The 27160-nt window shown below is 41.7% G+C and overlaps 5 protein-coding genes across 6 annotated transcripts; 4 read left to right on the forward strand and 1 right to left on the reverse strand.

Moving 5' to 3' along the window:
* Positions 1-496: 496 nt before the first annotated feature.
* Positions 497-7713, forward strand: LOC133137041 (mitochondrial import receptor subunit TOM40 homolog). Of its 2 annotated transcripts, none has more exons than XM_061255033.1 (10): positions 497-648; positions 1816-2042; positions 4115-4182; positions 4350-4442; positions 4717-4818; positions 5120-5225; positions 5342-5464; positions 5692-5768; positions 6155-6257; positions 6664-7713. In XM_061255033.1, the coding sequence occupies exons 2-10, from the start codon at positions 1817-1819 to the stop codon at positions 6801-6803; spliced, it is 1038 nt and encodes a 345-aa protein (XP_061111017.1). In that variant the 5' UTR covers positions 497-648; position 1816; the 3' UTR covers positions 6804-7713. The 2 variants fall into 2 exon arrangements, with proteins under 2 accessions (XP_061111017.1, XP_061111018.1); XM_061255034.1 differs by having other exon boundaries at positions 581-648; positions 1725-2042.
* Positions 7714-13026: 5313 nt separating this feature from the next.
* Positions 13027-14266, forward strand: LOC133137516 (apolipoprotein A-IV-like). The gene is made up of 3 exons (XM_061255837.1): positions 13027-13066; positions 13419-13569; positions 13690-14266. Exons 1-3 carry the CDS (start codon positions 13027-13029, stop codon positions 14264-14266), a joined length of 768 nt encoding a protein of 255 aa, XP_061111821.1.
* Positions 14267-16599: 2333 nt separating this feature from the next.
* LOC133137531 (apolipoprotein A-IV-like) lies at positions 16600-17680 on the reverse strand. Its single transcript, XM_061255857.1, has 3 exons — positions 17641-17680; positions 17287-17437; positions 16600-17176 (listed from the first exon to the last, which is right to left on the reverse strand). The coding sequence occupies exons 1-3, from the start codon at positions 17678-17680 to the stop codon at positions 16600-16602; spliced, it is 768 nt and encodes a 255-aa protein (XP_061111841.1).
* Positions 17681-20038: 2358 nt separating this feature from the next.
* Positions 20039-21119, forward strand: LOC133137519 (apolipoprotein A-IV-like). The gene is made up of 3 exons (XM_061255841.1): positions 20039-20078; positions 20282-20432; positions 20543-21119. Exons 1-3 carry the CDS (start codon positions 20039-20041, stop codon positions 21117-21119), a joined length of 768 nt encoding a protein of 255 aa, XP_061111825.1.
* Positions 21120-23547: 2428 nt separating this feature from the next.
* On the forward strand, positions 23548-27050 carry LOC133136149 (apolipoprotein A-IV-like). Its single transcript, XM_061253401.1, has 4 exons — positions 23548-23584; positions 23953-24016; positions 25319-25469; positions 25723-27050. The coding sequence occupies exons 2-4, from the start codon at positions 23977-23979 to the stop codon at positions 26300-26302; spliced, it is 771 nt and encodes a 256-aa protein (XP_061109385.1). The 5' UTR covers positions 23548-23584; positions 23953-23976; the 3' UTR covers positions 26303-27050.
* Positions 27051-27160: the final 110 nt, after the last annotated feature.

Raw genomic sequence — 27160 nt, forward strand, 5'->3', positions numbered from 1 at the left:
CAGTCGAAAGATGACCGCAATTAATACTACAGTAACAAAAAAAGTAATGGTGCCTGGTAATGTGATTTAATAATCATTTAAATTGTATTACACAGTGATGCATTTCTGTGGGTTTGCTAACAAATAATACTACTTAATGCCAATTTCATTGGACCTCACGTGCTGACCTTCACCGGTCCTGCAGCGCAACCAAGTTAACGTGTCGTCATGTTCTATTTTCCAATCAGAAGCCTTCTGGGAGCTTTTGTCCTCCCTTTAAGTAGTGACTGACGCAACATTTCCTCCAACTAGAATTACGGATACGTATGGCCCTTTCGTAGGGCGAATCATTTTTGTTTTTATTGTCGATGGTGGAGTTTTGTTACAGAACTCATCCAGCAAAGGCGGGACTAAATGTATCGAGAACCAATTGTATTAGAGGTGTGTCCGCATCTTGTACAACCATTCAAATGTGCGTGGTCAAACAAACCGATAGAAGATGAAGATTGACGTACTGTAAACCAACCATCTTTACAAAAAAATAGTAATGACCCAATCGACAGCAAGTTTCAACTAAGTAGGCAGGACATAGTGGTCCAAGTAGTAGGTTGTCTCGTTAGCTTCGGCTGCCGGTTATTACATCGCTGTCCTCTGACTGGGAGATAAAACGTGAGTAGACTGAACACGAGGTTTAAATTGAAATTGGTCTTTGATACCAAAATTATTTTTGCGCTTAGGGTACTGTCCGTTCAGAAAGCGGATGGTTTCTTACCGCTACTGATACGTGCTGCATGTGGTATTTTCGCGAGCCAATTTTGCAGCTCGTGAACCACTGCTGACTGATGTGCTACCAATGCAGTAAGCTAACATTAGCCAACTAGCAGTAGCATTGCTGTAACACACCAGTAACGTTAACTGGGACCAAACTCGTCTTGTATGCAATATTAGCTCAAACTGCAATTATTCATTATTAGCTGGATAACTATTTATTCTAGGTAATATGCGTAAAATTGTTTTGGTTATCTTGCGGTAGTGGGCTTGTTGCTAATGTTAGCGTTTACTCATTCGTTAGCTACCATTCATTCAGGTGTCATAAACTCATACTAGCTTGCCAGGAGATTGGTTGATTGCTAAAATCACTAATGGATACGTCAGTTTGGCAGCTAAATAAATAATTGGCCCTTGTTCTAATGTTATCCGATTCGGTTTACGTTGGGTACATAGATGGGTACATTAACGCGTTAGCTAGCTAACTTGCATGTTGGCTATTGATCCAGCTATAGTAGGCCAAGGATCACATTGTACATGCTGGGTTTGGAGGGTTGGGCATAACTGCATATGCCAGTCTCCTGGCTTGTCAAAGTTAACTAGTTACAGGTTCACATCTTCACCTTGCAAACTAACATCACATTTTGAGGTCAAGGCAATGTATGACGCAAAAATTAGTGACCTCCTTGCCAAGGTGTTGCGTGTCTGTGTATTCAGGTCCTTGAGATTGCCTCTAATAATCATCCTCAGGCACTAAATCTTTTGGTCAAAGATGGTTAACCTCTGTATTTTATTAGCGGATTGATCTCGCGACACACCTCTTTTTCCTGCTGTGTTAAACTCCTAAGTAATGTCATGTTGCGTATCCATTCCCATTTGACGATTGTTTGTTTCCTTCTCCCCATATCTCCTGTCTTCCATTCTCACCCCCCCCTTCTTGTTTTACATTCCGTCCCTGTGTTGCTTCCTGTTTCCAGACAGAACTCTCCCAGCCTTAGCATCAATACCCTTCATCTCACAATCCTCTTCTCTCTTTCTTCTCTCTCCCTCTCTCTATCGTTCTCGCAGCATGGGCAGTGTATTGGCTGCCAGCTCCCCCACCCCGCCTCCTGCCGTGGGTGGCAGTACCCCAGGAGGGCCAGGGTTGGTATCGGTACCACCTGGGTTCACTATGCCACCAGTCTCTCCCATCTCCCCTTCCTCCCCCACCGGTAGTGCTCCAGGCCAACAGGGGGAGACGGAGAGCTCACTCCCTAATCCTGGCACCTTTGAGGAGTGTCACCGGAAGTGCAAAGGTAAATATAAACTGTGTGTTTACAATATTGTGTCCTTTTCTGTAAAGGCTTCAGTTGTTTAATTAAGATATAATGACAATCAGTTAGACGGCATATACGGCTGCAAGTGACTTTGTTCTCCTTTCCAACCTAGTTTGAGTTTATTTAAAAATTCAGTAAAAAGACGGGTTGCTAGTTAACTGTGTCTGTGAGATATGAAGTGCTGGAATTGTGTACCGAATGCATAATTCCACAGGTGTGACAATGAATGTTATACAAGGGTTTGCTTGGAATGTAAAGAAAAGAAAAGAAAAAGTGATTCCTTCTGCTATTGCCATGGTGCATTTGTTGTTGCAGTCTGCAGTAGGGCTGGTTGTGTTCCCGTAATGGCCAGGAAACTGCCCTTGTAGCTTTGAGTGTAGGCTCAGTTCCCATTATGGCAGTTCCCGTTTGTGACTACCCTGGATCGCATTCAGTGCTTATCCAGCTGTTTAAAGGGACTGTATGAAAAAAACAATCTAAGCTGTGTATGTGTCACTAACATGACACTGACAAGGACAGTAGTTTTTAAGCAAAATAAATTCAAGGTCATTGCTGAAGGTTGCCATAACCACATGAGGATGGTAGAGCAATCCGTTTATTAAGAATGCCACAAGACAGGGTAAAGTCTGTTTGTAGCTTGTTGCCTTTATTCTGTTTGGAATCTAGGCAATAATTTCATGATACAATCAGTTTCAACACACTAAATTTTTTGTGAAAGTCTCCTTGGGTAATTGTAGTGGAAAAAGGGATTGCTATTGGAGGTCTTTTAATATTTAAATGGAGGGGTTCATAACGCACCTGATTACATTTCATTATTGGCATTGGGCAGATGCTCTTATCCAGGGGGACATGCAGTTGATTAGACTAAGCAGGAGTCAATCCTCCCCTGGAGCAATGCAGGGTTAAGGGCCTTGCTCAAGGGCCCAGCGGCTGTGCGGATCTTACTGTGGCTACACTGGGAATCGAACCCTGATGTGTAATGAACAGTAAAAATGAGTTTGTATTTTCTTATTGCAGACATTTGGGCAGTTGCAGAATGTTTTGCCAGTATATATATATATATCACTATATATATTCCTTCAGAAATTTTGCCATGCCTAAACCTAAAGTGTTATCAATGATTCCTTTAGTCAGTAATTGATCTTTTCAGTAATTCGTTTTTAAAAGCATTCCACTGGCATCACAAAACGCAGATGCTTTAGATTCGATTAGATTTTTAAACATTCTAATAGGTAATTAGTCATATTTACTCATGTCTTTTTAACTATTTAAGCTATTCCATTTCACAATTAGCAAATGCTCTTTCTGGTATTTCCTTTGAACGTAATGGGCACTTAGATGCAGTTTCTGAAAGATTAAAATTAGGCCAGATTGGCTCCATATAAAAATTGATCGCAGCTTGTTTAGCTTGTGACATTCCTTGTTTCTGGTAGCTGCGGTAAGGTTATGCTAATGACAGCACTGCAATGCAGATGTATAGCTGGTAAGAAAATGCAACACTGGAACACAGGAACTAGCTAGTTATCTGGACCTGACGTAATTGGGCGATGTACCGTCTTATCTAGCTGCTATTGCTCACTAACAGTAGCAAGCTATGGCTTGTTTGAAAGTTTGCTCTTTGATGGTAACTTATTGCCTGCGTACTGGGGCCCAGTGCATAGCAAGTATGGCTTTGTATTTCACATGTGCAAAGTGTGTGCTTGCTATCCCAACAAGTAAAGTTGTCAGGAGGATACATTCAGCTCATGTTGAAATTGGTTGGGGTTTTTTTTTTAAGCTTTATTTGAAGTTAATGCTGCAGTGGAATATGGTTTCATAGCTTTTTGTTTTTAGGAATAACAGACATGTGTAGCAGTTTTCTGAATGAAAATTGTCTAGCTTATCTTAATTTTACATTAATATGAATTGCCTTCAACAGTATATCCAGGACTACCTGACTGCAAATTTGTGGCGAATTGTGAATATACAGATGCCTGTAACCATCTTGTGTAATGAGGGCACTGCAGGGGGTGTAAATGTTTGTTATTTCCCTCTTTCCTGCCCTTCTTCAGAGGTCTTCCCAATGCAGATGGAAGGAGTGCGGCTGGTGGTAAACAAAGGCCTGAGCAATCACTTCCAGGTCAGTAGGGGTCACTTTGTGCCTTTTGTGTGTAGTTTGATCTAAACTGAAGTAGCTGAATGCACTCCGGGGGGTCGAGTTTCTTCAGCCTACAGTCATTATAGACACAAACAGACTGGCAGGTTTTCAGTCAGTTGGCTAATTGCCATTCTCTCTACACCCATCAGGTGAATCACACGGTCAACCTCAGCACCATGGGAGATTCCAGCTACAGGTTTGGGGCTACCTACGTGGGCTCCAAGCAGACCGGACCTGCTGAGGTACGCACTGGACTACACTGAACTGTGTGTGCACGTGTTTTGAGGTGCCTGCTGTGGCCAACCAAGCATGTATGCCTTTGATTAGGCAGATATTCATTAGGTTCATTGGCATGTGGTTGAGTCTCCTAGTACCCCTTCACAAATCTCTAGTCCAAACTGTATACATTATCGTGAAATGTAATGGTTGAAGTTATGGGTGTTTACTGTGACTTAAAAAAATTTTTATATGCATGTATAATATGTATATATATTTTAAATGTGTTTACCTCGGTAGTCATTCCCGGTCATGGTTGGTGACATGGACAACAGTGGCAGTCTGAATGCCCAGGTCATTCACCAACTCACCAGCAGGGTGCGCTCCAAGCTGGCCTTTCAGGTACAAACTAAAAAAATCAGCAGCATTCTATTTTCTTGTTTCTCTTTTCACAATTAGTTAATTGTTTATTTCCTGCCAGAAGACTATAAATAGTTATTTAATAAATATTTTTCTTGCGTACTGGTGGAAAATCTGATTTGACACCTACCCGCTTCTTTTCCTCCTGTTAGATTATATGCATCACTTTTGCCTGTTATTCCTCATCGTTTCTGTGTCTCGGGTTGCTACACAAAGTTACTAAATAAGCTACGCTCTCATGTATTGGTCCTAAGAGTGTAATTATTTGTCACCTTGCTACTAGACGCAGCAGCAGAAGTTTGTGAACTGGCAGTGTGACGGGGAATTCCGGGGAGAAGATTTCACTGCCACCGTCACCCTAGGGAACCCAGATGTTCTTGTCGGCTCCGGTAAACTTGCCATTTTCTTGTTCCTGAAATGACTTTGTGTGAAGTTCTGTTGCATTCATTCATCATATGTTGGTATTCTCTTACCCCCACCCTCTCTCTCTCCCTCCCCATCTCAGGCATCGTCGTGGCACACTACCTCCAGTCCGTCACCCCCTCCCTGGCTCTCGGAGGGGAGCTGGTGTACCATCGCAGGCCTGGGGAGGAGGGCACGGTCATGTCCCTGGCAGGCAGATATACAGGTGAGGGCAGTCTCCTTAACCCTTTGAGGTGTGAACCCTTTATGTTCTTCGCTCAACATTTAATGCTGAAGTAACCGTCACGACTGGGAACTGAATTTTTGGGAGAGAAACATTTCAAGAAGCATATTCTTCTGCTGCCATCTCCTTCATTCGGGGTTTTAAGGGAGGAATCTGCCGTTTCCTCTGGTTCCCCCTCTCACGTGCTCTCTCTTTCCTTCTGCTTCTAGGCACGAATTACGTCGCCACGTTGACTGTTGGAGGAGCAGGGGCACATGCTTCGTACTACCACAAAGCCAACGAGCAGGTACGGGGAGTAGAGACCAGCGGGCACGGGGAGTAGAGACCAGCGGGCACGGGGAGTAGAGACCAGCGGGCACGGGGAGTAGAGACCAGCAGGCACGGGGAGTAGAGACATCTCCCCGCTCTTTCAGGGAAGTGTTAATTCTCCGGAATGTGCTGCCCAATCGCGAACCTGAGGAACAGCCCATCTCTCATGGACGTGCAACAGAGCTGAGCGTGTTCTTCTACTGCGTTAACTCCCTCCCAGCTGTGCTGCGTGTTTGTGCGGTCTCCCTCCTGTGTGTGTGTGTGTGTGTGTGTGTGTTGTGGTGTGTGTGTGTGTTGTGGTGTGCGTGCGTGCGTGCGCTTGTGTGTGAGCGAGCGCTGAGCCGTCTCTCTCCTGCTCCACAGCTGCAGGTGGGGGTAGAGTTTGAGGCCAGCACCCGGATGCAGGACACCAGCGTTTCGTTTGGGTATCAGCTGGACGTCCCCAAAGCAAACCTGCTCTTCAAAGGTACAGTTACACCTGAGTCCTGGCTGAATTTAGCCTTTTCAGTTCTGCTCTCAGATCCGTTATGGGCAAGCAGTGGCCTGTTTGCGCAGTGAGATGGAGTGGGGCTCTTTGGATATGAGCTGGATGTCCCCTAAGCAAATCTGCTCTTCAATGGCAAGATTGGTGGTTGAAGCCCTGGATAAGATCTGCACGGCTGTTGGGCCCTTGAACAAGGCCCTTAGCCCCTCATTGCTCCAGGGGGGGATTATCCCCTTCTTAGTCCAATTAACTGTAAGTCGCTTTGTATAAGTGTCAGCTAAATGAACATTATTTTATTTAATGATATGGAATCAGTTGCAAAGGGAGTGAGCAGAGTGGGGCTTTTTGGGTATCTGCTGGCTCATGTTCTACCCCCTCTCCTCCACAGGGTCCTTGGACAGTAACTGGGTGGTGGGGGCCACTCTGGAGAAGAAGCTCATCCCTCTGCCCCTCTCCCTGGCCCTGGGGGCCTTCCTCAACCACCGCAAGAACAAGTTCCAGTGTGGCTTCGGCATCACCATCGGATAAACCGCACCGCCAGGCTCCCTGGAGCAACCGACGGTGGGAGACGCGACAGACTTTACAGACTGGAGCCCGGAGCCTGGAGACAGACAGCTCACCATACTGTACAGACATGAACGCAGACACGGTCCTTAGGAAAACTATCCAATTGCGGGTTTTTTTTGTCTGTTTTTTTTTTTTTTTTTTTTTAAGTTGTCTTTTTGTACTGTTGCAGGCTGTCAGTCGGGACAAGAATGAAGGAGTCTGTGTTAACACTGATCACGGGGTCGCAAGGGTTGGAGATACTGTAGAATGTTTTCAATCTGTGTTTTGTTTTTCTCCTTATTAATTTTCCAAATGGTACATACACTCACTGAGCACTTTATTGGGAATACCTGTACACCTACTTATTCATGCGGTTGTCTTATCAGCCGATCGTGTGGCAGCAGTGCAATGCATAAAATCATGCAGATACTGGTCGGGAGCTTCAGTTAATATTCAAATCTACCATGAGAATGGGGGACATAAAATGTGATCCAAGTGACTTTGACCGTGGAATGGTTGTTGGTGCCAGACAGGGTGGTTTGAGTATCTCAAACTGATGATCTCCTGGGATTTTCACCCACCACAGTCTCTAGAGTTTGCAGAGAATGGTGCAAAAAAACAGCCAGTGAGCAGCAGTTCTCCGCGCTGTAACCCCGTGTTAATGAGAGGTCCAAGGAAACTGGTCAAAGCTGACTGTAATGTAAATTACACATTACAACAGTGGTATGCAGAAGAGCATCACTGAACACACAACATGACAAACCTCTTAAGTGGATAGGCTAAAACAGCAGAAGTCTAATACCTTATAGAGTGCTCACTGAGTGTATATATGACCGTATATATTGCCTGTATATATCTATTAAAAAGATAAATGACATTTCTTACAAAATCAGTGGAGAATGGCGTTGTGTGTTTATTTTCTGTTTGGTGGTCAGTTAGCTGTTTTGCGGCTGGTTTATCGATCCACTTACCTTTGAATTTTACTGCCCAAAAGACAATCATAAAATTGGACATTATTTAAATGACAATTCAATAGTTTTAATAATTAAAGTCTTGTTTGTGGAACTAAAACCTGTTGCACTTGAGCAATATGCTTAACATTGATTTGATACAATTATAGCTGAATTCTCAGCTTCAATCTTAAACGACCTTTCTGAAACGATATGTTATTGTGGGGTGATGGAGAGACCTAGTTGGGTTTTGGTTTAAAAGCCCAGAATGTTGACAGCAGAACGCTGGGTATCATTGGTTTAGCCTTCAGGGCTTCTAATGACGTCACGAAGTCTGGGGGAAGACGTGAAGTCGGCTGAGGAGAGAATCCGGTCCTCGGAAGCGACCACCCAGGCTCGGTACAGGGCGGTCGGGGTTAAAGTGGGCCTGGGGGGGCTGGCGATTATGGGAAATTATTGAAAGCATCGAGGCATAAGCAATTATTCAGCTCAATGGCGTAAGGCAATAAACTAACGGCACATAAAATAACTTTTTACTTTCTGTTCATGTAACTCGTTTTTTGAATGGGGAAAATGGTAAAGAAGGGCTTCTGTTTTGTAAATATTTGAGGATTACTACAATGAAAAAGATAATAATCTTGTTTTATGCTTTTATGGGGTTAAATGGAATGAGCTCAATTAGTTTGTGAGGATTATTACAGTGGCGTCAGGAAGTATTCAGGCCCAACGTTGCTTTTGATGGTGTTAATGTAAATTTTCTTTGCCAGTGTCTCTTCTAGCCTCCTGTTAGTTGTTGAATGCTGCCCTCTGCTGGTTAAATTATATACGGACGGTTGCAACACCAGCAGCAACCATTTTCAGAAAACTATCTGGACTGATGAGCTACCCTGCACAAATGCTCAAACAAAACCGGAAAATTAATCGTAATACCAAGGATAACAAGACAAATATTGCAAACAAAAAATTATGTATTTCACAGATATCACACAGAGATTCCGTTCGCCCAAGTGAAGAAGCAGCTTCTCCAGAATCATTGTAACAGATTTTGTCATGTTTCATGATAAACATTTTTTTAAATATATCCAATCACAGCGCTATTTGAACTGCAATAGTAGAAGGCCTCTGACCGACGTGAAAAAATAGCAGGTATTTCTTACGCTGTGGTAGATGGTAGTATATATGTTTTGTATGCTACCTTGAAATACCTGCCCGTTCTGTGTACGGTTCAAACAAACCAACGAAAAGGCACGTTACATTACTCAGGCATTTCGCCAAATGGCAATATAATCTATACTCTCATTTTTCAGATTACATTCGTTCAGTTTTAGATGCAGGCCAGATGATATAGCCAGAGAGACAGACCAGAGTATTGCAATTTTGGCTCCGGCATGGGGTCAGACTTTAGTACTGTTGGCATTCTGCGGTAAAAGTGTAAGTTGTTCAGACGTCAAACACGAGTTTGCCATTTAAGAAAAGGGTTTGTCTACCTGTGTGCCACCGGTATGCAATACTGATGAAAAGTTTGGAATCACTCAGAAATGTTTATGTTTTTTTGAAAGAAACTGATATTTTTATTCACCAGTGTTGCAAAAAAAACCCCCAAAACTGATTAAAAAAAAATACTGCCACGATGTTACATATTCCTATTACTGTTTGAAATAACTGGCCTTTTAATTAAATCTTTACATATGATTTCAGTGGCTATTACCCCAGTGTACTAACAACATACTATGTTGCCTGTGTTTTAGCTAACCTGCATTGGCTTCCTGTTTGTTTTATAATGGATTTTACGGTCCTTTGATTCGCATACAGAGCTCTCAATGGTATAGCACCCTCTTGTATCTTTGACCTCTCTAACCCAGTTTATCACCCAGAAAGAGCCGTTTGGCTCCTTGGATGCTGTTTTCAAAAATGTGCCCAGTGTACTACACAAAATAGCAGAAAAGCAACTTTTACCTGCTCTGCCCCAAAACTGCGGAACACCCTACCCATGGACAGAAGCTGGCTCTGGGAGGACTTTTAAAAGAAAACTTATCTTTTTTATTATCATAAGATAATATATTATATTGTTTTATACACTTTACTTTTGAAAAACGTTTTCCCGTTTTTACTTGTGCTATTTTATTTTTTTATTCACTGCAGTATGTAAAAGACTTTGAGCTGCATCTTTGTGTGAAAGGTTCTGTAAAAATAAAGCTCATAATTATCCTTAAGTAATCATTTTAATGTGCTAATTTGGTACCAGAGAAACCACTCCATTATATGGACAGCGCAGCTGAAAACAATTGTGCTGCTTAATGAAGCGAAAAAATCTATTTCAGTCGCTACATTATCTAGTGCACTGGCATTTCTAAAGTTCAATTTTGGTTAAAAAAATTGGCCAAAGAAAAAACGATTTCTCTAGATACTCATCAGTTAATAACTGTTTTGAGAGATGAAGGCTATTTCACTCACCCCCTGGTTTGTGTTGTGTTGCTACTACATTTTTCCAGGCATTGATCTGTATCTAAACCTCAAGGAATGTAGAATATATATTATATTGCCGTATGGTGAAATGATGTACGTTACTCCCACCTCATCCTTAGTTAATCTGCCATCAGTGGACTCTTTCCTGAAGAAGATAGCAGGGATGTGTCTTATGATTAATGATAAAATTGGTCATTATTATTACTATATTGTCCACACACTTTGTAAAAATGTGTTTCAGTCAGACATTCAAATAAGAAGATATCATTGCATAAGACCGCCTCAAAGGTCCAGTAGCACAGGTCCGTATTGCACATGCCCTATATATTTTTTTCTTTTTAAAAGCTGCAAAAGCATTAAAAAATAAAATAACAGTGGATACGAGGCTGTGTTATCTGCTGTGTGCAGTGCATCCACAGCAGTAAATGATGTGACACCCATGCCATTTTAATATAGAAGTATAGTTATTGTGTTAATTGAAGCCTGTTATAATCCTGTTATTTTTAATGACTTATTATTATTATTTTCTGTTGAGCAGATTTGTGACTTTCTTGTTATGAATCCAGATTCCAAACCAGCCTTCCACAATGAACAGCCTTCCACCTGCATAAAATATATTGCAGCTTCAGTTGAATTGATCTGGCAAAGGTACTTTATATAGTAATTAAAATATCAGAGGTCCAGAGGGACAGGAATAAACAGGAACATCAATCGTCTGCCACACTGGCATGTGCCTAAAGTGTGCTGTTCACTGTTGTAACATGTTGGAATGTTCTAGAAATGCTAAAACCAGTCACCTAACGTGAACTCAAACATTCTTTTAGTAACAGGTCACGACTTCATTGCTCTAACCTATCTCTGATCAATACGTTTAGTGTGTATTCATGTTAAATAACAGAGTAATTTTAGGTAATCATGCAAAGGAGAGTGGTAGTATGCATACAATTTCATGAATTCAATAAGAATTATTTCCATTTTAAGGATGTCTCTGGTGCAGGGGAGGGTATAGTTAGTTATAAGATTTGGGGTTAACAAAATAATTTTGGAACAGAAAATCAAGCCCCCACCAAACAAATGTAGAACTTGAGGGGGTATAAGGGGTTTTGTTTGAGATGGATACATTTTAATAAAGAGTAAGCGCACAAGCTGTGAGGTAAATAACAGATTCATCATTTGTACTGGGACGCTTTAGAGTTTTACCCTGTGTCTCCCTCACATATTCCCATATAATCTCACGTTCATGCAGTATATTCTCCATAAGCAGTACTTTCCTCCTTTTGTAAGAGGCGGTGTTACGGCGGGAGGGGACAGAGGAACCAGAAGGAGACACAGGGGTGTGGAAAATGGCAGTTTTACTAGCAGGTGAAGGGGCAGACAGAGCGTAGTCAAAAAGCAGGCCAGGGTCAAAAACCGGGGGGTCAATCCAATAAGGCAGAGGTACAGAAATCCACAACACACAAAGACTAGTGCAGGGAAGCAGGCAGGGGTCAAAACAGGAAATCCACAATTCACATACACAAAGGCAAGGAAACAAGGTGGCTAGAACCGGGGGAAGGGACGAAGGGCTCAGGACTCAAAACAGGACAAGACGAACTAGCAGCGTGCAACTGACAAAGACAGGTATAAATACACAGGGGAATGAGACAAACTAGGCGGGGCATGGGAGTGAGGGCGGTCTAACAAATAAACATCAGGTGAGACACATGAAAGGGCAATAAGACAATAATGAGGGGGAAACGAAAACGCGGACTGGATCCAAAGACACACATGAAATACAAACGGCTCCGGACTAGGGAGTAGACAATTTGCAGAGAATCAGGAGATGCAGAGATACGGAGAGACAGGTGCGAATACTTCGCTGAAACTAAGCAAGTAATCAGTGATATGATAGGGAGGCGGAGTTACAGAACAGAATTGAAACTGGAGATGCGTTAGTAAGTTAGTTAAGTGATTTAAATTACAAATACCCGAAACTAGTGAATGTTAGTTTGTTAGTTTGACAAACATATTAGTGTGTTAGTATAATTAGTACTATGTTACTTGGGATTAGTATATTAGTGCTATGTACAAACATGAAATGGAGAGAAAGCAGGAAGTAAGGAATGCAAGATTGGAATGAAGGTTGAACCCCGGAACTACCGTAAACACCCAAATAGTTGGGCACGCAGACAAGGGAGTGACTGGGCTAGTACATTCATTCAACATTCAGACTCAGACATCACAGGGGAAGACGAGTGCAAAGACTAATGACTATAAAACAGAACACCAGACATGAATATGAAAAATAATAAATAACAAGAATAACAATAATAAACAATGATAAACTAACACAGGACAGAACACAGGAACATAACAGCGTGGAGTTCTCAGTCACTGTTAGCAGGGTTCAGTAAAAGCTATGTTTGCGTACAGTCTGTTAAGGATGAAACCGAGTTTAAACTATGTGTTGTAAAGGTGTGGTCACTATGCGTTGTCAGGGTCCAGTCCGGGTGGGTTGAGAGTCTGAAGTGGAGCAGGAGTGTCAGGAAGACAAGCAGCCCTGGTGACAGCAGGGCATTCACTGCTGGACTTTGTGTTTTTCACTGCAGCTCCTAGCTCTTCACACAGTATATAAACCTCTGCCACACATACTCACACACTCACTTGCATAGGTAAGACACGCTTCCATCACTTGGATTTGCTTCTAAAAGCCTTTTTTGTTGGGTGAATTGAATATTTTGACTGAATGGGGCTATGGTAAATAATTAATGATGTGTTTTGTCTTGCGTTCCAGGGTTTGAATTGCAGTCATGAAGGTGTTTGTAGTGCTTGTACTTACAGTATTCACTGGTGAGTGACCTTTTCTGGTCTCAGGATGCCTTGTTCTATGGTTGTGGTGGTATAACAGCTCTAACTTATGTATGTGTTCGGTTTTTAACCCTGGTGGCTAATTTAACTATTTTAAAATATAGACTTTAAAGTAGGTAACTTTCTAATATATATGACCTTAGTTTAAGATTTAAGATTCAACTTCAAATGTAAAGTTAAAAAAGGTATTATTATTAGCAAAAAACTATATTAAAACTATATTTAAAAGCAAAAGATGCTGTAATGTAGATGCGTATCTCTTATAATAATGGTTTAAATTATATTTTCATTCCTCCACGGGTTTTATTTTTTAAATTATTGCTAAACCCACCAGGTTGCCATGCCAACCTTTTCTGGACAGACCAGCCCATACTACAGCTGGAGCTGGTGAAAGAAGTATTCTGGGACTATGTTGCCAAGGCAACACCCTCTGCTGAAGAGACTCTCCAGATGATCAGACAGTCTGAGCTGGGCCAGGAAGTCTAGTAAGTTAAGAACAAGTATTAGCCTTAAAATGAACGCAAATGACAATACTTGTGTTAACACAAGTTAAAATTAGTCTCTAAATGTTGTCCTAACGTATCATTCCCTCTCTGTCGCCACAGTGCTCAGATCACAGAGAGCGCGGATGCGGCCAGCAAATACGTTGTCACTCTCCAGAGTCAGATGACCCCTCTGGCTCAGGACTTGCTGAGGCAACTCTCCCCGGAGGCCGAGCAGCTGTGGGTATGTCTGGAGAAAGACCTGAGCAACCTGAGGGTCCAGCTGGAGCCCTACGCTGAGGAGCTGAGGACCCAAATTCAGCAACAGGTGGAGCAGCTGAAGCAGGACGTGGCCCCTCATGTGGAGTCCCTGGACCCCGAGGCCCTGTGGGCCGCCCTGCTCCAGAAGAGCGAGGAGCTGAAGGGGAGCCTGGAGCAGAGCGTGAAGGAGCTGCAGTCCCAGCTGCACCCCCACACCGAGGAGCTGAAGGCTAAAGTGGACCAGCACCTGCAGGACTTCCACAAGAGTGTGGCTCCCCTGGCCCAGAGCTTCCAGATCCAGCTGGCCCAGAAAACCCAGGAGATTCAGCAGAATCTGGCCCCCTACGGTGAGGACCTGAGACAGAAGCTGGACTCCTACGCCCAGGACCTGAAGGCCCAGCTCACCACCCTCTGGGAGTCCTTCACCAAGAAGAACTAGACAGGGAACAATCTCTCCTTCATTCCCCATGCCTTTCTCTGGAACTCAGTGGCTTTGTGACAGCTAAAAAGAAGCAGCTTCTCCAGAATCATTGTTACTTTATCCCCCTTTCCCATATTTACAGTTTACTGCTAGCAATTGGGATTTCTTTGAATAAGTTGTTGCCCTGTGATGGACTGGCGACCTGTCCAGGGTGTATTCCTGCCTTTCGCCCAAGGTATGCTGGGATACGCTCCAGCCCCCCTGCGACCCTGTTCAGGATAAGCAGGTTAAGATAATGGATGGATGGATGGATGAATACATTGTATAATAAATGCAATGTATAATAGCATTGCATCCAAAGCAAATTATGGCCTGAAAGTGTGTCACCACCAATTGCTGTAAGATCATCGTCATGTCATTCTGTTATGCATTGAACTGTGTGATGCTGTAGTCTTCAAGCGTCAATATTACTATCTTGTAAAACATGAAAGATATTTTGCTTTCCTAAAGTATTGAAATAATTGTAATTCCAAAACAATAGACAATTTATCCTCACTAGAGGGAATGTTTTGCCCAAAATAGACATACAATTATTGAAGCGAATAAGATATATGGTGTGCAGTGCTGGTTGTTGTTTGATATTTAATTTAATACCAGAAACCCTTTATTTCTTTCCAAACCAAATTATTTTTATCACCTCTAGTCACAGGTTTTCATTAAATTATATAGTAGGTCAAAACGAAGATGTCCAGTGTTCCAAGTATTCTTAGCTGCATTTGCATAATTATGCTTCTTTCTAGCATTTTTTCACATGCTAAAAACACTGAAATGTCAGGAACAGCACAGGAACAGGAAGAGCCTTTAGGACCATTGTACCACTGCAAGTCTCATCATAAATAAGGAAGAGATTGTCTATTGCCACACTTCTCACTCTTTCTTACATTTCTTTGGCACAATACATCACAATGGAATGAATGTCACACCAAATGAAAGAATGAAGTCTCAGGCATATACATCTTCATATCTCATATCAGTACAGTTAATAGCGGGTGTGCTGTGCACTCACAACTTGCACCATCAGTGGGTAAGTTGTTACACTATGTGGGTTAAGTTGTCACATCGGACATGACCAAGTCATTATGAATTTTGTTCTTTTTTCTATTTAAAATTCAAAACCAAATACAACCAAAAAATCTGGCAGGATTTTTGCTGCCTGAGAGTAATTCCTGGTACCATCTGCTATTGTCATTGGCGGACCCCGGCGACCGTTAACAATCCCCATGATGAACAACTGCAGAACAGCCCCCTTTACCTCCCCACTCCCCATCAATAATCTCAGAAATTAACAACAGAACACTGTGGCATGTGGCAGTCATACCATACTGCATATCTGCCATTTTATTTACTTTTGAAGTAGAAAAAGAATAAAAATATCCTCACCTGAGATTAGTGTGATTTTGACCACATGTTAAAAGGAAGTTGACCAAATGCCCTGTCCTTCTCAAAATGGTTATTAGCATGTCGCATTCTGAAATTTAAACTCAAACCATGATTATGAATCCCTTTCTGATGAGGATGGATGGATGGATGGATGGATGGATGGGAGGATGTGCAGTCTTTGTCTTATTGTGGTACATTCTTTATAAGTAAATATTGCTCTGTTCAGTGAGGAAATAATAGAACTCAAATAATAAAATAACTTTTAAAATTGAAATAATTACTGGGATTCTGGGTCTCTTAGGCGCAAGCTGCCATTTTTAATTTGTAATATGAAAACCCTGATGTGTTAGAAATCATTTGGTGTGGATAAACATTAAAAGCACTGCTGATATTAAATTCAACAACTTGTTATGAGCTTTGTTGTAAAGCATATAGGTTGAAGTAGAAGGTTCTTCTCTACAATCTTTTATATATGTTATAAAAGCATATTTGTTATTTTCAGCAAAGCAGTTCCCTGTTCTATGCATTGAGTCAGAAATAAGCATTTATTTTATAAGCACTTTATTTCAATAAATTAAAGAAACAAAAAAATGTCTTTAAACAAAATAAAATATCTTTCATATCTTAGAGGACATGAAACTATCAATAAATACATATTTCAGGATGCAGTTGAATAAGCATGCCTTGAAAGCTTGAAGATTATAGCACTTTCACTGCTCAGTGGACAACAGAATGGCATGACTGTGATCTTAGATGGCAGAGACCCACATTGTCCTTCATATGTCTGAGATATGAGAACACTTCAATGAGTTCCTGAAGTCCAAATAATTGTGTGTGATCCAAATAATGTTTCACAAAGTCACTGAATTCCAGAGAAAGGCATGGGGAATGAAGGAGAGATTGTTCCCTGTCTAGTTCTTCTTGGTGAAGGACTCCCAGAGGGTGGTGAGCTGGGCCTTCAGGTCCTGGGCGTAGGGGTCCAGCTTCTGTCTCAGGTCCTCACCGTAGGGGGCCAGATTCTGCTGAATCTCCTGGGTTTTCTGGGCCAGCTGGGTCTGGAAACTCTGGGCCAGGGGAGCCACACTCTTGTGGAAGTCCTGCAGGTGCTGGTCCACTTTAGCCTTCAGCTCCTCGGTGTGGGGGTGCAGCTGGGACTGCAGCTCCTTCACGCTCTGCTCCAGGCTCCCCTTCAGCTCCTCGCTCTTCTGGAGCAGGGCGGCCCTCAGGGCCTCGGGGTCCAGGGACTCCACATGAGGGGCCACGTCCTGCTTCAGCTGCTCCACCTGCTGCTGAATTTGGGTCCTCAGCTCCTCAGCGTAGGGCTCCAGCTGGACCCTCAGGTTGCTCAGGTCTTTCTCCAGACCTGCCCTCAGCTGCTCGGCCTCCTGGGAGAGTTGCGTCAGCAAGTCCTGAGCCAGAGGGGTCATCTGACTCTGGAGAGTGACAACGTATTTGCTGGCCGCATCCGTGCTCTCTGTGATCTGAGCACTGTGGCGACAAAGAGAGAAAGAAGAGTTAGAACAGGGAGTTGAGAGGTTTGTTTCTCTTTGCTTAATCACATACTGTTGTTTGATTGCACACACTTCTTTCTTACTTACTTGACTTCCTGGCCCAACTCAGACTGTCTGATCATCTGGAGAGTCTCTTCAGCTGTGCGTGTTGCCTTGGCAACATAGTCCCAGAATGCATCTTTCACCAGCTCCAGCTGTGGCTTGGGCTGGTCTGCCCAGAGAAGGTTGGCATGGCAACCTGGTGGGACATAATATTCAATTATATGTGGGCATTGAATTATAAAGTCACAATAATGAACATATTCTCACTGTTGTTATAATTTAGAATGCTTAAAGTTCTCAATACTTTTTCATATTTCAGAACCGACACAATTATGTGCTACAATACCAATATTCAATTCAGTATTCTTGGAAATATGAGAATTGATTAAATTAACTTACCAGTGAAAACTGTTAGAGCAAGTACCACAAACACCTTCATGATTGCTTCTCAGAACCTTGGTGTGAAAAAAAGGTTTCATATTTAAACAATAGCTCTAAATGAACAATTTCACATTTCAGTCAAATTATCAGTGTTTCAATATGTCAGTGTATCAATATGTATCTTACCTTCGATGCGAACGTGTGTCTCTGTGCGTCCTGGTATGAGTGTGTGAGTGTGTGAGTATGTGTGGCAGAGGTTTATATACTGTGTGAAGAGCTGGGAGCTGCAGTGAAGAACACAAAGTCCAGCAGTGAATGCCCTGCTGTCACCAGGGCTGCTTCTCTTCCTGACACTCCTGCTCCACCTCAGACTCTCAACCCACCTGGACTGGACCCTGACAACGCGTAGCGGCCACACCTTTACAACACAATATTAAAGTGATTTGTTCGCTAGACAAGTTCAAGGTCAACATACACGTGGACAGAAAGTTTTTACGATTACTTTTACTCCCAGTTTGGATTGTCTAGAAGTGTTCACCTGCCGTGTTTATTTTGCTAACCTTCCCTGTCTACCTCTGAGATATCAGACGACCACGCACTCTCTACTTGATATCACTGCTTCTGGTTTTTAAACTGCAGGTGTTAATGGATCATTCTTTATCATAGCTAATTACCTTAACCCTTAACAGCATAGAAAACCCCCAAAATGATTGTGATGAGTGACAGGTGGTTTCTTCATGCAAAATAGTTTTGTGGTTTAAAATTCAATTAAGTTGCTTCATTTTAGGGGTCTAGTGAAGGTGGGTAATTTTTAACCCTTAAGACAAGGAGAGTATACAGAATGTTAAGACTTCACAAGGTTTAAATTGTATGAGAATGAAGATCAGAAATATATCAGAACCAACAGCTAACATGTCAATAAAAGACCATTAAAAAACTGAAATCCCCAACAGAACCTCACTGATATACGGATGTGTGCAATATATTATTTTTAAATGGTTAGACAGAGCTTTCATATGTGGATTTTGCTTTATATAGCCACTGTACATTTGGTTTCAACAATGAATAGAATTAAAGATGAATGGACATTCACATATGCATTTTTACATTTATTATGTTTTTTATTAAGTCCATTGCAAACAGAGAGAGAGAGGACATTTTTATATTATGATTTTCTTTTTGTATAAGGTTGACATATAATTTATGCCAACAGTAACTGTTTTATCCTGAGTGGCACAAGGAAACCGCATTTTAAACCCACTAAGGAACACAATTAACCCCTCAATATGAAGTCACATTATTGGAACAAGAAGCCATTTGTATTTTGAACAAATACAGGTGAGGTTCGCTTCTGAGACAATTTCAGAACCTTACTTATCGCTACAGCATGAACTTTAGTCTGCCCAAGTGATAATTCTATATTTTATTTAATAACCTTAGTTATTCCTCTGAGGCCTTACAATGACACACATTCTGAATCAGGAAACAGACTTCCAGTAATTAAAAGTAAAGAACGGTTTTGATGTTGTCCAAAGTCTCTGATGTCTGGGACGTATGACATATGTGGGCCAAAGTGCTGCACATTATTCAGAGCACAGGTTACAATGTTTTGAGTACATATCGTATACTGCATACCATATCTTGATGTAAAGGAAATGTATGTAAACCATATATAGAGATAAGCCACAGCTTATCAGTGGGGGATTTCTGTGTGGTTTAATTGATTTTCATCAACATACTTCGCTGATGTTTCTAATAAATGCCCAGGCATCATTCTTATGCAATTAGTAATGATATGAAGAATTCTCTGTTTAAAGACCTAAAGTTTAAAAAGAACCAGCAGTTCAATATCATAGGAGAGCATGTGCTTGTATACTCTCTCACAGGAGGTAACAGAACTGAACATGACTGGTGAAATCCAGAGATAACTATGGAGAAAAAACATCGTGAAAAAACTGTTATACGTGAATGCATGTTGGTCTTGAGTGTTGATAGTGCCCATATAATTTTGCCACACTATCAAATGTAGTTCAAATGTAGTTTTCCAGTGTGTTGTAAAGGTGTGGCCGCTACGCGTTGTCAGGGTCCAGTCCAGGTGGGTTGAGAGTCTGAGGTGGAGCAGGAGTGTCAGGAAGAGAAGCAGCCCTGGTGACAGCAGGGCATTCACTGCTGGACTTTGTGTTCTTCACTGCAGCTCCCAGCTCTTCACACAGTATATAAACCTCTGCCACACACACTCACACACTCACACACTCATACCAGGACGCACAGAGACACACGTTCGCATCGAAGGTAAGATACATATTGATACACTGACATATTGAAACACTGATAATTTGACTGAAATGTGAAATTGTTCATTTAGAGCTTTTGTTCAAATATGAAATCTTTTTTCTCACCCAGGTGAAAAGCAATCATGAAGGTGTTTGTGGTACTTGCTCTAACAGTTTTCACTGGTAAGTTAATTTAATCAATTCTCATATTTCCAAGAACACTGAATTTAATATTGATATTGTAGCACATAATTGTGTCCGTTCTGAAATATAAAAAAGTATTGAGAACTTTAAGCATTCTAAATTATAACAACAGTGAGAATATGTTCATTATTGTGACTTTATAATTCAATGCCCACATATAATTGAATATTATGTCCCACTAGGTTGCCATGCCAACCTTCTCTGGGCAGACCAGCCCAAGCCACAGCTGGAGCTGGTGAAAGATGCATTCTGGGACTATGTTGCCAAGGCAACACGCACAGCTGAAGAGACTCTCCAGATGATCAGACAGTCTGAGTTGGGCCAGGAAGTCAAGTAAGTAAGAAAGAAGTGTGTGCAATCAAACAACAGTATGCGATTAAGCAGAGAGAAACAAACCTCTCAACTCCCGGTTCTAACTCTTCTTTCTCTCTTTGTCGCCACAGTGCTCAGATCACAGAGAGCGCGGATGCGGCCAGCAAATACGTTGTCACTCTCCAGAGTCAGATGACCCCTCTGGCTCAGGACTTGCTGAGGCAACTCTCCCAGGAGGCCGAGCAGCTGAGGGTACGTCTGGAGAAAGACCTGAGCAACCTGAGGGTCCAGCTGGAGCCCTACGCTGAGGAGCTGAGGACCCAAATTCAGCAGCAGGTGGAGCAGCTGAAGCAGGACGTGGCCCCTCATGTGGAGTCCCTGGACCTCGAGGCCCTGAGGGCCGCCCTGCTCCAGAAGAGCGAGGAGCTGAAGGGGAGCCTGGAGCAGAGCGTGAAGGAGCTGCAGTCCCAGCTGCACCCCCACACCGAGGAGCTGAAGGCTAAAGTGGACCAGCACCTGCAGGACTTCCACAAGAGTGTGGCTCCCCTGGCCCAGAGCTTCCAGACCCAGCTGGCCCAGAAAACCCAGGAGATTCAGCAGAATCTGGCCCCCTACGGTGAGGACCTGAGACAGAAGCTGGACCCCTACGCCCAGGACCTGAAGGCCCAGCTCACCACCCTCTGGGAGTCCTTCACCAAGAAGAACTAGACATGGAACAATCTCATTCATTTTCTCCACCGTTATCCATTTAGGATTTCATTAATTTTGTTCTGATTCAATATGAGTTGGACAATGTTCTATAGTTTCTTAATACTAAGGCTTCAGAGCCACAAAATAGCACTTTTCACACAGTGATGACAGAACCAGAAATGTGTGTAACCCGGCTTTAAGGAATACATTAGTCTTCAGCATGGGACAAGCATTTTTCCATAACGAAAAAAATACTCCTTGCCAATCATATTAATGATTCATTATTTATTTGCTTTATTATTTATTGTAGGATTTCATTGATGCTCATGTTGAATTTCCTGTTCACACAAATTAAAAAAATGTTTCCCCCCAACATACCATCCTCTTTCTTGTATGATTTCCTATTCAAATAATATTATAGGTCTAGGAACGTGAAAATAGTTTGTCAGTATCGTGATACTGACTTTTATTTGCAATGGTAATAACTGGTTTGCTCAGCTAACCCTGCATTATGGGCTTTCTCGTGGTGCTAATATCACACTTGTGTTCCTGAGACTGATTTCCAGAGTTGTAATAAATAAGGTAAAGTTTTGCCGAGGGAACAAAGAACAAATTAAAAGTACCTTCTGCAAAATGGAGTAAGAACAGGTCTGAATACTGTTTACAAATCTGGGTCAATGTAGCTAAGGTCATAGATTGCCCTAGATTCTTAAATTCTCATATTTCAGACCTTGGCTAATGAGAAAGATCTATCTATCTCTGTCGTATCATTTGACTTGTTTGTTTTTAAAAAAAATGGAAAAAGACTGTTGTTTGCCACTAATGAGGGCACAGTGGTCATTAATGTCTTCTGTGTTGTTTTTGTATAATAACCAAAGCACTTCTTGTGATTTGCTGAACACGTGGTGGATGCATTACATACAGCTACTTTGAAAGTAAAAACATAAGTCATTAATCTCTTAAAGTGACACTGTATGTGTTACTTTTTGCATTGTTCTAAATATTTGCCGGTGTATATAAATATATACATAGGTCAACATGATTTCAGCTAGAGCATGTGGCAAAATGGAAGAATTATCCATCCATCCATCCATTATCTGAACCTACTTATCCTGAACAGGGTCGCAGGGGGGCTGGAGCCTATCCCAGCAAAAGGCAGGAATACACCCTGGACAGGTCATCAGTCCATCGCAGGGCACACACACCATTCACTCAGACACTCATACCTACGGGCAATTTAGACTCTCCAATCAGCCTAACCTGCATGTCTTTGGACTGTGGGAGGAAACCGGAGTACCCGGAGGAAACCCACGCAGACACGGGGAGAACATGCAAACTCTGCACAGAGAGGCCCCAGCCAACGGGGATTCGAACCCAGGACCTCCTTGCTGTGAGGCGACAGTGCTACCCACTGCACCAAATGGAAGAATTAAATCTTTGTAATGTCGTCCAATAAGTAGCTCTTCATTCTTCACAGATCAATGATGTCATTGCATCACAGCAGCCAAGTCTTTCTGATATGAAAAGCATCCAATAAATCAATCGCAGAACAGCCTTCCTATATTTTAGCTATATATTTGGAGTGAAACATTTTAAACTCTCACACATAAGAGTGTTTGGATTACACACAATAACCTCTTCAAGCAGATCCCCTTTCTGGATTTTTCTACCTCCAATATTTCTTCTTGGGATGCCAAATGTAAGAAGTACATAATAGTTAAAGTAAATCGAAACAATGTAAGTCTTACTTTGAGGTCATTTTGACTATGTAGCAAAAACTCATAGTCCTGCGTGTAAAAGCAGGCAATATGCTTGGTATGCAAGAACTGACATGTACTCGTGTCAGTATTGTGTTAGGCAGTTGGACCAACACCCCCCTTTATCAGGCAAAATACATATTATTTGGTAGAAAGGTTTATAAAACTTTTTTGTTTCAATTCGTGTTATGTAATAAATTAAATCCATTACTATTTACCATGGTGTTTTCTGTACAAAGTCAGTGCATAGCTTGTGTTGTGCTTATCATTAGCAATGTGCAATATTCTCTTTCTATAACTGGGTGAGTCATTTGGGCGATAAGAACTTCAACCCTGCACAATTGACATACCTTGAACTTTATCTTATCAGAAACAGATTTTTCTAGAGTAATAACACCCATTTCTGAAATTCGTCCATAATGGAGAAACAAGACATTTAAAAAAATTATCATCTTGATCAAAAAGCAATCTTTCTTTTATATTTGGTGCTGTTTTGATGAAACCATTAAAAAAAAAAAAGTAAATTGGGTGGACTGCTATTGTGCCAGGCTATTCTGGCTCAATAACCAGTGCAAAATGTCCTAACAACAAAGATATTGTGTAAGAAGGCATGTGGGTTGTATGTGGAATACTCACCCCTGGACTTTGTATTCTTTGTTATAGAGCCCTCTATATAATCCTGTTCACATCGAGAAGGACGGACATGGTACGGAATCACTGAAACGGGTAAGTTACACTTGCAACTGCTGAATTGAAAAACGTTTTTTATACTTTTTTTATTTTATGACTTGCTGCCATAGTAAATGCTTAATAAACATAATTCTAGTTTTTTTTCCATCATAACAATACATGTACCATTAATTATGCACATGTTATATGTTATATAGAAAGAATGGGCCAGGATAGTACTAAATGCAAGCTTGTGTATATTATTTTAATTTGGAAACCCTGGTTTAATATTATATTTTAAAATATTTATTAATGTTAAACTAAACATCAATAATTTCCCCTTTAAAATAAAACATAATGTGGCCGTTCCTGCTATATAAACATGTATTTATAAACATCTAATCTGTCTTCCCTTAATCCCCCAGCAAAACAGGGTTTGAATTTCAGCCATGAAGGTGTTTGTGGTACTTGCTCTAACAATATTCAGTGGTGAGTAAACCTTGTTCTATTTTAATGACAATTATCATTACTGGACCTGAATGTTTCTAACTGTAATTGTAAAAAAAAAACATTTTTTTTGCTATCCCTCATTTTCATGTTATGGCTTAAACTGTTATGTAGTAAGTTTTTGTACTTTTCTAGTAAGCCTAAATGGAAGTGTCAAGGAATAGGTACACAAAACAAAACATACTATGACCAGCAGGATTAAAGCTACAGTGAAATGATTAGAAAGACTACCACTTACAAAAATTGGCCTTATAATGCTTTCAGTGCCGAATGTTTACAACTTTTGTCAAAATACTATAAAATGAAATAATTATATGTTAGTTTTGTCTGGAGAAACTCAAACTGAAACAGATTTCAGATTTCTCTAGTGATGCCTATCACACATAAAATATTTACATAAATAACTACCCAATAATAACTATTCCAATAATAAAAAAGGTGTTTTACTTCTATCAATGAGGACCCCTTACACTGTTGCATTAAAAAATATATATAAAATTTCATATAATAAAAAATATATATTTTGAAAGGAGGTTTTGGCTAAAGGTACAATAGGTAATTTTGGACCTCTAATGGTCAAGAGAGGAATAGCAACAACAAACACCTTCAAACACTGTTTATCCCTCCCCCTTCTCTGTAAACACATTGACATTGAAACGCCATTGGTTGTGGCAATTAGAACCAATGAGCTTGAATTATTGTACAGTTATAACATTTTTTGGTGTCGGGATGTCAAATGTATATTTTGAAACCCGAATTTAAGGACTATAAGCCTTTTATAGTGATAGTTTTTATAGTGATTGTATGGTATAGTGGCGGCCTGTAGCGTGGTGGTTAAGGGAAACGACTGGGACACACAGGGTCGGTGATTCTAATCCCAGTGTAGCCACAATAAGATCTGCATAGTTTTTGGTCCCTTGAGCAAGGCCCTTGACCAAGGCCCTTGACCAAGGCCCTTGACCCTGCATTGGTCCAGCGGAGGATTGTCTCCTGCTTAGTCTAATCAACTGCATGTCGCTCTGGATAAGATTGCCAAATGCCAATAATATAATGTAATGTAGGAAGGGACTTACAATGGTCTTGTAACAACGTTTTAACACAAACATCTTACCTATTGTACCTTTAACTTTAGTCCAGTCATGTTTGCCCATAGACTGTTGCTCATTGTATGTATTGTTAGCATTTTTTAATTTTTTACATTTCGGCCTGCAATATTATTCAGCTAGCGTTAGCGTTCCTGGATAGCCACGAGAGTTCTCTAACTGTCCGGCTGTGCCTGTCCAGCTTGCCATGGCAGCATTCTGTTCACGGCAGAGGGAAAGACGCCTCTGGAGCTGATGACCGACACGTTCTGGGACTATGTGTCCGAGGTCACGCGCATCACAGAAGACACTCTGAAGCTGATTAAGGAGTCTGAACTGGGCAAGGAAATCAAGTAAGGCCTTTTTCAGGGGAGACACACACACACACACACACACACACATATATTAAAGGCCAGTTCATTCAGTTTGGTTGTTGTCCTTAGCAAAACAGTATAAACACACCCAAGTCATCTAGAGTAAACCAATTGGACGTCGTTGGTCGCATCAACGCTCTGTCACTGGACTATGAACAGGCCTTTACAGACATTAAAACCTAGCTTCCTGTTCCCTGCTCTCTGTATTAACCTCCCTCTGTCTCCACCACAGTACTCAGATCACAGAGGGCTCGGACAGCACCATTGAATACAGTGAAACGATGCGCAAGGTTACCCCTCTGACCGACGAGCTTCTGACCAAGCTTGCCAAGGAGGCCGAGCAGCTGAAGGCCTCTCTGGAGAAAGACATGAACAAAGTGCGGGTCCAGCTGGAGCCCTACGCCGAGGAGCTGAGGACCAACATTCAGCAGCAGATGGAGCACCTGAAGCGAGATATCGACACCTACATAGATGCCCTGGAGCCCGAAACGGTGAAGGCCACCCTGCTCCAGAAGAGCGAGGCGCTGAAGGGGAGCCTGGAGCAGAGCGTGAAGGTCATGCAGTCCCAGCTGGACCCCCACACCACGCAGCTCTCGGACAGGGTGGACAAGCACCTGCAGGAGTTCAAGAGTGGGGTGGTTCCCCTGGTGGAAAGCTTCCAGAGCCAGCTGACCCAGTCTTCGCAGAAACTACAGCAGGACCTGGCTGCGTACGGCGAGGAACTGCGAACCAAGATGGAGTCCTTCGGTCAGGACCTGAAGTCCCAGGCGGCTTCGTTCTGGGAGAACCTTACAAAGAACTTTGCTGTCTAAGAGAGTGCTGAGCGTTCTTTCTCTGTGTCTCATTGTACTTTCCTAACAACACATTATGGCGATACTCTGTTAGGAGGCAGGTGAAGAAATGTCAACAAGCTTTGTAGTATATCAATGCTCAAGATTCAACAAGAATCTGAGATCGATTTCTAACTGAAAATGTGGCAACAATACAACGCTGTGAATATATATTGTATGTAAGCATTCATTTTTTCGTAGTGCTAATTCAGGACTGAACTGGGTAGAGTGAGGTATCAGAATCAAAGATGGATAATTGTGAGAAGGTCTTCGAAAAATTGGATTTTATTGAATAATAATGACAAAAGTATAACAGAAAAAAAAAATGCTTGGTGGAAAATAACTTGATTTCCAGTAAACTCCCTCCAACTTTTAGAAAAAATGTGATCAAGAAAAACTTAAATCAACTTCTCAACAGTCCTCTATTTGTATAAATGTTTTTAATTCACCGTGTTTGGACAGGCCCACTGACATTTCATTCCAAAGCATACGCACGCACATATCCATCAGTAGTCCCCACGATACATAATTGTGTGCATCTGGCAGAGGAGTGCTTACAAGCAGCTCTGCATCAGGTTATCTTTCTCAAAGGTTCTCTAAATGGGCAAGAACTGGATTATGTTATGCCTTCTTACCACCAGACCACATTTTCTCCCAAATTATCTTTAATTAAATATTTTGGGCTGCATCCATTTTAAGGCAATGGTACTGATACTGATTTTCCTTCCGACAGAACCTCTCAAGGAAATTAGCATCTGTGTGATATTTCACTGCCATTTTGCAATTTTGCACCAGTTTATCTACTCTTTATAACATTTATCCCAAAAGTAAACCATTGTG

This window comes from Conger conger, chromosome 9 (genome assembly GCF_963514075.1).
Source record: "Conger conger chromosome 9, fConCon1.1, whole genome shotgun sequence".
NCBI lineage: Eukaryota > Metazoa > Chordata > Actinopteri > Anguilliformes > Congridae > Conger > Conger conger.